This window comes from Acartia tonsa, chromosome 11 (assembly GCF_053477335.1).
Source record: "Acartia tonsa isolate MP-2025a chromosome 11, ASM5347733v1, whole genome shotgun sequence".
In the NCBI taxonomy this organism is placed as follows: Eukaryota; Metazoa; Arthropoda; class Copepoda; order Calanoida; family Acartiidae; genus Acartia; species Acartia tonsa.
The window spans coordinates 16,936,021-16,946,715 of record NC_137270.1 but is presented as its reverse complement, the minus strand read 5'-3'; the positions used below and the strand labels follow the sequence as shown (position 1 = coordinate 16,946,715).

The 10,695-nt window shown below is 36.7% G+C and overlaps 1 protein-coding gene across 1 annotated transcript; it reads right to left on the bottom strand.

Moving 5' to 3' along the window:
• Positions 1-7,374: 7,374 nt before the first annotated feature.
• Positions 7,375-10,454, bottom strand: LOC145332547 (uncharacterized). Its single transcript, XM_080177548.1, has 6 exons — positions 10,341-10,454; positions 9,785-9,894; positions 9,318-9,396; positions 8,634-8,736; positions 8,166-8,252; positions 7,375-7,528 (listed from the first exon to the last, which is right to left on the bottom strand). The coding sequence occupies exons 2-6, from the start codon at positions 9,888-9,890 to the stop codon at positions 7,388-7,390; spliced, it is 516 nt and encodes a 171-aa protein (XP_080033674.1). The 5' UTR covers positions 9,891-9,894; positions 10,341-10,454; the 3' UTR covers positions 7,375-7,387.
• Positions 10,455-10,695: the final 241 nt, after the last annotated feature.

The window sequence follows — 10,695 nt, the reverse complement described above, 5'->3', positions numbered from 1 at the left end:
AACAAGTATAACAATGTTCATTAGTAGCGAAAATTCAATTTATATACAATTTATAAATTCATCTTTTTCTTCGTAGGGAGGTTTTTAATGCTGTCTACCCTACACTTTAAAAAATGGAGGGGGGGGGGGAAGGGTATTATTTTTGCACGTTTTTCTTTGGAGTTGGAGGTATCCTCCTACAAAATTGCTATATATACCTTCCCTGCACCTCTATGAAGCTTCACTGTAGATGAGAATAAAATTGGTTTAGAGGTTATCGAGATATTAAGCTACAGACAGACAAAGAAAGACATCCTATTACTTTTATATAATAATTTTGATTTTAAAAAATAGTCAATTATCATATTTATGAAATTTTTAAAGATTTTAGTAACAATTATGAAATTGCAACACCTAAATATTACAAGAATCCTTATGCAAGGTTTTAAATCAATAGGAGGCTCCAAACATGCCTAAATTACGGACTGAATTAAAGACATGCCATAAAATAAAAAAGCTTCGCATTAATAACTCTAAAACGCGCTATAGTGTGCGTCTATAATAGACGAACCTACTCTAAAACTTTCCTTACTCTATCATTTATAAATGGCCGCTTCGCATTGTATTATTTTGAATTAAACACTTTTACTCTATCAATTCTCTACAAAAAAATATAAGATACGAAGCACAACCCCCTCTTCCCCATTGATTTTTTTTATATAATACAATATTTGGATGATTTTAATTTTTTCTTGTTAATAGCCTTAAACCTTCCCAAACAATAAAAAATAAAAGTTATAGTGCTATTGGTCCTACCTTTTAGGAAGCAGGACAGACTGATATCTTGTATTACACTATACTATTCTTTTAAATCCTATTGTTGCTTGCTTGCATAAACAAGTTGTTCTTGTTAAAATACCATTTTGTGTATCCCAAGGCAAACTATCTAAAACCACATGCAATTATAAAATTTACTTGGGGAATCACAAAAAAAATAATCCACTCATGACTATTGTAATTCACACGTCTTTGATAATAATTATTAATACGAAGTGTATTGTTTTTTAATGATAATTCACAATATTATGTAATCCTTATACTAAAGTAACAGGATGTTTGTCTGTGTGTTTGTACCGAATGGATCTCGCTAACCGCTGATTCGATCGGGTTCTGAGTAACAGGGTAGCTTCTCATAGGTCCCGGGAATGTTTATAACTATTTTGGAGGAGGATACCACCACTCTCCCAAGGGAAATCACAATAGATCGAATTTTGTTCTTAAATAGAGACTCATACGTAACATTGCTAAGTATCTTCGAAATTTGATAGAGACTCGTTGGCAACATTGCATTATTTCTTTTAAACGACAAACATTTAAAGTGCCACTAGAGGCATCTAGGGGCATAGCTGCTAGTATATTAATATAGTTTCCAGTATGGCTTCAGTTTAATATCCGCTGGATTAGAACAAGTTCTCAGTCATATTGAAAAATTATGTATAACATTGTATTACAGACAATTTTCCACGAATGTTAAGCTTTGGGACTAACAAAACTGGTTTTAATATCTGCGCCTCACGGATTGCTGTCTATAATACGATAAAATGAATAGCTATACTTTCAAATGTTGTTGAAAAAGACTGACGAAAAAAACTAAGTTTTAAAGTAAATGTTATTTGGACAGCACATCTTTATAAAATAAATTTTAAAAATTAATGTCTTCAAGGCATTACAGACAGACCAACTTATGACAGACCCCAAACTGTCCCAGTTTGAGCAAGACGATTCCAGTTACGTCATATACGTTTCGGGAAAGAGCTGGTGCAAATGGATCCCTTCCCCGCAGGACCAGCGGGAACGACAGGATTGGCAACAAAACTGGCGGCAAAGAATCCAGGAGGCCGGAGAAGCGAACCAGGAAGGAGACCCGACATGGGAGGACAGCCATGGTGCTTTTTTTGGCAACAGAGGGGGGCGTACGCAGCCACTCCGCCCCTCTCTATAAAAATTTCGTGGCAAAGGCCCCTTGTGGGCGACATTTTGGATGGTGTTAAGAGTGAAAGACAGTTAACAAACACAATAAGACTAAGGCTACAGACGATACACCCCAATCCGGGGCCTAGGAGAAACAAAACTGAAGAGGGGAAGCAAGCTAGGAGGGAAAGGAGGCGGGCAAAAAGACAAGAAAAGAGAAAGAAGACGACAGATAAGACAACAAAATACAACATTATAACCTGGAACGTACAAAGGATGTCCCTTGGAACGATGAATAAAGCTAAAGCAAGAAAGGTGGCGGAGAAGGCAAGGAAAGAGAAGTGGGATGCAGTGTTGTTGAGTGAGGTGCGTGCAGAAAGAGAAGGTGTAGCGTGGTTTGGTGAAGGAGAAAATTTGACGGCGATAGTGTTTGCAGAAAGAGCTGGAGTAGTGTTAAGAGGAGATTTACTGCAAGGGTGGTGTGACAATGGTCAAGCAAAAAAGTTGAACAAGAGAGCAGTGTCAGTGATAACGAGAGGTCTGGCGTTAACGGCGGTTTACCTACCGGTTTTTATGGGTAATAACGAGGATGAGATTGAGATTGAGAGAGACATTCTAGCAGAGCACAAACAGTGGGCAAGAAGAAACATATTTGTCTGTGGAGGAGATTTCAATGCGCATGTAGGAGGAGGAGAGGAGGTGCAAGGTGTCAAGGGGAAGTTTGGTCTCAGAGTTTCCAATGAACGAGGAAGGGAGCTGATCAAATGGTGTCAAGAACAGGGATTAACATATCTCAACAGTTTTTTCAATCAGAAAAAACGCGGTACATGGTTCAACAGAATGCTAGGTCGATGGTACGAGATCGATGGGTTCATCATGAGGCAAGAAGACAGGCATAGGTATGTCAGAAAGTTAAATACAGTCGGGGAAATGACAATCTCAGATCATAAACCGAAAAAGTTAGTACTGGAGATCAAGAAATGGCACTGGAAGACACAGGTGAAGAAAAAGATACCAAAAATCAGGTGGGAAAAATTGAAGGAAACGGAAACGGCGCTACTGTACAGACAAAAGATAAACGAACTCACAGAAAATATGGAGAGAAATGAGATGGCCGAAACAACAAAATACAGAGAGATAATGGAGATAGTGACTAAAGCAGCTAAAGAAGTTTGTGGAGAGTCAGAGAGAAGGATTGAAAATCCCTGGATGGTCGGTAAGGAGGAGGAGCTACAGCGCATGAAAAGCAGGATTGCTGGCGCTGTAACAGAGCGTAACAGGATTGCAGAAACAGCCAGACGGAATGGAGAAGAAATGGACGGAGAAATGGAGCGTGCCAGAGAAACGTTACGAGAGGCAAGACGCGAAATGAAGAGATAGACAAGGAGGTGGGAGACGGAATGGTGGGACGACAGAATCAGAGAATGCCAAGAAGCTGAAGGCAGAGGCGACTCAGGCAAAATGTATAAAGTGCTGAAAGACCTGGGAAGACGTGAGTGGAAGGGCCCGACAGACTCTACAACAATTACCAAAGAAGAATTCAGAGAACATTTTAAAAAAGTCTCTGAAGAAAGATTTGAAAACACACCAGATGAAATTGAGAGAGCCGTAAACAGAGTAACAGACATAAGCAACACAGACAGAGCCAGAGAATGGAGTGAAATGCTAGAGGCCACTCCAGAAAGAGAAGAAATTCTGACAGAGATGAGAAAGATGAGAGACTCAGCGCCAGTAGAAGATGGAGTTAGACTTATTATGCTGATGAAAGGAGGAGAGGAGGTGACAGAGAGGATTATAAGACTGGTCCAGTTTATGTTTGAAAATGATGTTAACAAGTGGGAGGAGGAGTTGAAGGTTGGTATAGTTGTTCCACTACACAAGAAAGGTGATAGAAATCTGAGAGACAATTACAGAGGAGTGGTACTGCTGGCCATGGGCAGCAGAATTTTAGCAAGGATAATGGCGAACAGAATTAGAATATGGGCGGAGAAGTTGGAGCTGTTTGATGATGATCAGTCGGGTTTTAGGAAAGGAAGGTCAACAGCAGATGCAACTCAGGTGATGATAAGGATTCATGAGGATGCAACAGATAAGAGACGGAGGATGGAGGCGCAAGGACAGAGACAGGATCCAGAGACAGTTCCAGTGGCGAGGCTCCTGGACTTGAGAAAGGCCTACCCCAGGGTAAATAAACCTGCCCTGTGGGGAATCCTGACCAAGTATGGCATGGGACCAAAAGCACTGAGGGTTCTGAAAGGACTTCACGAATGTACAGAGTACAAAGTCAGAGGCAGAGAGGGTATGAGTGACCCATGGGTGCCAGCCAGAGGGCTCCGAGAGGGAGATCCATCATCTCCGGTGCTCTTTAATGTTTACCATCAGGTAGTTATGAGAGTAGCTGCGGACAACAGAAAGAGAAAAGCAGAGGAGGCAGGTTTAGAGGTAGGGATTGCATACAAATGGGTCCCAGGATCATTAATCCCATCAGATAAGATCTGGGAGAAACCAAATTCGGAGGCCAAGAGGATTCGTATTGACAAGGAGCTGTTTGCAGATGATACGTCGGTTATAGGATGCAGAAAGGAGATGGAGATCGGATTACCAGCTATTAAGGAGGTGATGGGTTGGTATGAAGAAAGGAACAATGATGACAAGGAGGAGGAGGTGTTATTTGGGACGGAGGAGGGAGGAAAGATAAGGATGTTGGGAACCTGGCTAGGACCAGACAATGATATCAAGCAGTGGAAGAAACGGGCGTGAGCAGCGTGGTTTAAGGTCAAAGGACAGCTTAGAGGCTCAAAACTGTCCAAAAAGGCCCAGGCCCAGATCACGCAGGCTTGTGTCGAGAGCACGATGCTCTTTGACTGCCATGTACGTACCTGGCAATTAAGAGATATCAAGAAACTCCAGAGCTGTGTTGACCGCATGTACAGATACATCTGGAGCAGGAAGAATAAACCACCCCTGATCCAGATGCAGGAGGAGGGAGTGAACATGCAGGATGTCAGGTCGGAGCTAGGGGTCAAATCCATTAGACTTAAGGTGGAGAAGAGATGCTTGGAGAGACTAGGTCACCTGATGAGGATGGAGGATGACAGGATTGTCAAATCTGTCACCTTGGGGTGGATGGAGCAGTTGGAGGATCTACCCAAGGTTCCAGGTAAGAAAAGAAAGACCGTTCTTTTCTATAAGAAGCTAGTCAAAGAAGCAGGGTGGGACTATACCAAGATAAGTACACTCACTGAAAGAAAGACATGGAAGAGGCTAGTCAAGGCAAGGATGAAGCACCTAGACAAGTGGGAGAAACAGTTGGGGAACAAGAACCAGGAGGAGAGGATTGAAAGAAACATCACAAGAACAGAGGATGAATCCCTAATATGTGACTTTGAAGGGTGTGGTAAAGTCTGTCTAAGCAAGGCAGGCCTGGCCGTCCATGCCAAAAGATTGCATTATATATCTAGTCAGAAAGTAACTTTCACCTGTGATAAATGCAACCAAGTCTTCCAACAAGAGGCGAACCTATGGAATCACAAAAAAAGTTGTGATGGAATAGTACCTGACAGAGATAACCAAAGAAAATGCAACTACTGTGATAAATATATTAGTAAGGCGAACTTAGCAAGACACAAGAGAACTTGCAGGGAGAGGGAGGGACAAGAAACTCAACAAGAACAAAGACAAGCAAGGGTCTATGTAGCGAAAAATGGCCCCTGTAACAGATGCGGACGAATACTTTCACTCACAAATATGGCCAGACACCAGAAGAAATGTCAATAACAAGGGGAGGCGGAGCTTCAAGAAGCTGAAAGCCTTATCAAGATCAAGATCAAGATCAAGTTTCGGGAAAGAAAAAGGGAAGGGGGGAAGAAAATCTCTTCAAAAGAGATGGGAGAAAAGGGAAGATATTTTCTTCCCCCTTCCCTTTTTATATGACGTCACAGGAATCGTCTTGCATAAAACTGGGACAGTTTGGGGTTTGTTCAACTTGCAATTTGGTTTATAAAGTAGATTTCTTTATGATATACACCCATTCATCTCTTGGCTATTTCTTATATTACACTGTGAAAAATATAAAAAAAATTTAGCATCAGATTTCATTACTGTATAGCATCATCCCATACGTTCTAGCAAAAAAACCTCATTACGATATAGGGAAGATTCCAATACTGTATTGAGTATTACTTAGTGTTCTATGGAGTAATATGTATTACTAAATAAAGAATGTGCATCTTATAGTATTATCTAATACTCTCTATAGAATAAAATTCAATACTCTAGTAGGAAGTTTTTAATACTCTGGTTTGAAATTTTTGTTACTCTGTAGGGTAAAAATTGATACTAAAAACGTAATATCTCTGTATAGTAATAGTTATTACGGTATATAGTACTACATGGTGTTATATATTCATTTTGTTAATACAGAACACTTACGGGTCCAGGTCTAATACAACTCCAGCGTATCAATTGATACTAAATGAAAAAATATTTTTTACAGTGTAGGTACTAAAATAATTATTCTATTACATTAGCTATTTAAGCCCATTATAGACTAGAATAGTTAATTAGCATTTTGTAAAAGTTTTGACAGTATTTAAAATTGGAGTTAAATTTGTGCAAATAGTTTTCTCAGATCAAACATCCCTCATCCTCATCCTCAGCCTGCATATGACAGATTTGTTTGGGAATTCAAAATAAAGAACTAATGAAAAAGTAAATAAAATTCAGGTTGTCCTGTTTAAAATGTCATTGTTGTTTTCAGTAGTGTAGCTACTCTAAAATCTGTAAGTTTTTTATATGTAGAGGATAGCTGCAAACCTCCAGTATACAGGATGTAGTTAAATACTTGTTAGAGATAATAATTAGCCCAAAAAGCAAAAAAAAGAGTTTTTTAATATGGTAAAAAATTATTATCTAAATCTTAATTTTGGAGATGATGATCTTAAAGATGCTGTTATTCATGGTAATGATGACCTAGATGGTATCAAAGGTTATGAGAATTATTACTCATATATTTAACTATGGTCCAACTTTGTATTTGTAGCATTTTCCAGTAAAAAGTTGTAACATATAAACTATCTTTTAAAAACTACAGTATTTACCCTAAAAATTGGAGAATTTTAAAACCAAGTCGTGCTACAAAAATATAAATATTAAAACAAATAAAAATACATATGAAAGGTTTAGTGATTTTTTCCAATAAATTTAATCTTGTCTTCTTAGTCCATATATTTAAACATTTTTTTTGTATTTCGCTACTTATAAAGGAATGTAGCAATCCTTGTATTTCTATAGAATTTAAAAGTTTTAAAGTATTTATAATTGTATTCAGTCCCTAACTTTCATACTTAAGTACTTAGGTGTGTAAGGTTCGATGTCAAGCACAAAGAAAAATCTAATTTTAAATATAATCATGGAAAAAACACTTTTTCTAAATTTATTACTTTTTGCTGTATAATGATTTAATTTGAAGTGTAGCAATGATAAAGAAATCATAAATAGCAAGAGCTGATAGCCCAATCCAGAGACCCAGTGACGAGCCTATCTCTACAGTCAGGCTGAATCCGTCATATGAACTTACCTAAAATAATCACTATCATATAAATAAATAAAATAAAAAAAAACTATGTAAACAATAAATCTATGTGTAAATATTCTGATCCTATCATTGTGTTTTCACATGTTGATTGAAATAAATATTTAAGATTTTTTTAAAAAGGCATGTCCCAAAACTATTATGAAACAAATTTTTTCATGAAAAGCACTCCCTCTCCCTACCCTAGAGGCCTGTGGGGGCGTAGCAGCTAGCTAATTTAGAAATAAGAAAGGGGAGTGGGTTAAATTTTCAGACATACTATTATAACCAAAAAGGTAGTTGCACGAAGTGCATTTGAACTTGAATTTAGTGAACTGCAAATTTTTCTGTTCAATAGTTTAAACTACATCTATATGACATACATTTAAAAGAATTTCAATTTTCTACTAGGTAATTTTAAAAATATCGAGACTTGAAAATTATATCTTTTGGTTATATGCAACGTAAATGGCTGTCGTGTTTTCACAAAAACAGCATAATGACTTTTTTAGTTGTAAGTGATTGATCGTTATTTATTGTAATACGAAATTATATATGTTTTGCTTCAAATCACTTTTATTAAATGCGCATCGTGCAACTATCCCTTTCAAAGTTATTGTGATTTCAACAACTAAAACATTACCTCCTCATCATACTGAACTTTATCCTGGAATTCTAGCATCACAAAGCTTCCACTGGCATTTATTTTTTCATCAGATCTCTTTTTTACCTTAATACAAATGAAATTTTTACCAATAAGCAGCTTCACAGTAAATGTATTATTTAAAGAATAATTTGTATGTTCCAAATTAAGATCTACATGTTGGTGATGTCAGTTGCTACGGTTAGGTCATTATCTATTTTGTAACACCATACCATTGAGCATCAGGTATAAAATGTATATTGTCCGTTGGTCTTCTAAAAAATTAAACATTTACTCCTCTTCAACACATCTCTATCCCCTCTTGAAAATTGTTAACGTCCTTGCTTGGATGAGATATTTTCTGTTAAAAACCTTACTTCAAAATGATTAAGATTTAGATGCACCCCCTCTTAGAATTTTTTTTGACGTTCTTGCTTGGTAGGAGACATTTTCGGTTTAAAACCTTACTTCAAAGTATGTTTCTATACAGTGTGGTTTACAAGTATCTCCTTCTAGCTCTACATCCCCCATATACATGGTATCATCATATAATTTCCATAACAGATCATCCCTAATAGATAATAAAATTACGGGGATAGTATGATGTAGGTAAGGCGGTTAATGGTGTCGGGTTCTATTCTGGACCACACATCGTTATACTAAAGACTTTAAAAATGGTACTTAACATTGTTATGTGATAATCATTTGTCCCTTAAACAGGTGCAACCCATTACATTGCACAGTTGTGACTTTAAGACAAATGTCGTCCAAAAAGACAGCTGTCATTATTTTAACTTTTAAGTTAGATGGACATTTTTTTTGGCAAAATATGTAATTGGAAGTGATTACAACTTTGCATTGTATAACCCAATCAAGGTTCTCTCCACAAAGTTTAAAAGCTAACAGATTGCAGATCTAGTTCAAATCTTTTCTGGGGTAATTCATTTTCAGTCTAATGTCCTCCTCCTCTGTTTAATAACTAGCTAATGAGATATTAAATCTATATGTACAATGTACATTTCTCAAATTAGAAAAATTAGAATTCAAACATGAACGAATAAAAGATAAGACTATCCAGTTATATAGGGGTCAATCCAAAATGCAGAAAACCTTCGTTTTTGTATAATCAGTTAAGACAAAAATACAGGTGACCTTGTTTTGTTTCTTTCAATAGTTGTGCAGATTTTGTAGTCTCTATCCAGCTTTGTTTCTAGCCATGGGGGTATACATCCTGTAAAGTAATATTAATATAATACCTATATTTGTGACAACTTTCATTACACATCAAGAGCCATTTTTAATCATTTACAAAGGGGCTAGCTTTATTGCATATTATATTCAAATTAAGAGAAAAGGAGAAAAGTTAAATCCTAACTCAAATCCTTAGTGGTTAATCCTCATGTAAGAGTAACAGGATATCTATAAGTCTGTCAGTCTATACAGACGTAAATTGCTAACTTCAGAACCGATATTGTTCTCCTTAACAATGTAGTTTTCGATAGATCCTAAGAACATTTATAACTATTTTGAAGGAGGGTATCATTAACCTCTCAAGAGAAATGGTCCCTTGAAAAAAAATACCTCCTTTCCTTTCAAGTGTCCTTTAGAGAAAAATTTACCCAGAACTTTTATAAGTTTATCAGTGACAACTTTTTCAATGCAGTCTGCATAGTCTGTTGAGGTTTCATAGTTTACACATCCAGTCTTGTCAGATCTTCTTTTCATTATACTAAAACATGGATGACAACATCTATTACAAGTAAAGCACAGAAATATTATGGAATGGACAAACGGACAAAGAAAGTTATAGAGAAAACACAGGAAACAAAGAGAATACATTCACAAATCAAAACAAATCACAGAACCTTTTAAAGTTATATAGACTTAATTAGAAAATGTCATAGGAATCTTCACTGCAAATTTCAGCGGTATATCATCAGTAGTAGCTGAGAAAATCACATATCCCCCGCAACATTAAAGACTGACTGATGGACAGACAAAGTGAAATATGCAGTAGAATTGCTACTTAAAAAATCTATGCTCCAAACAACTACCTACACAATTCCTCATTGACCTAAAAATTTTGAGAAACAGCGCAGTTAGGAAAGTTTTTTTTAATACAATGCTAATAATGTTATAAATTTAATTTTAAATACAAACTGTGGATGTACTTACCTTGATTCAATTGCATAATATGAATAGTCATTCAGCCAATGTGGACTGTAACAGATTATTTATAAGTCTATTTCACCCTTCAGCCTACTCCCCTCTACTATGCCACTCTTTAGTGAACAAAAAAATTATTCTAAACTTCTGATCGTCAATCCATTAAAGTCAAAGAATAGAAGGGGGCATGGGGTTAAAAAACTGTATATTCATAGGGTGAGTACCTTGTGGCGACTTTTAATAGGTAGAAAATAGAGGAAAGCAATATGATAGCAGGTGAAAAGGTCCCCACCAATGGAACCAGGTAGATGTCTCATACATCTATACTTATACATTTATTGTCAATCCAGGTGCTTTAAATTTC

Coding starts and splice junctions, on each gene's coding strand:
- LOC145332547 (XM_080177548.1), bottom strand. CDS start 9,890: ATGAAAAGAAGATCTGACAAGACTGGATGTGTAAACTATGAAACCTCA. Junction 8,253..8,633: donor GTATAGAAACATACTTTGAA/GTAAGGTTTTAA, acceptor ATTTGTATTAAG/GTAAAAAAGAGATCTGATGA. Junction 7,529..8,165: donor AAGTTCAGTATGATGAGGAG/GTAATGTTTTAG, acceptor TGATTATTTTAG/GTAAGTTCATATGACGGATT.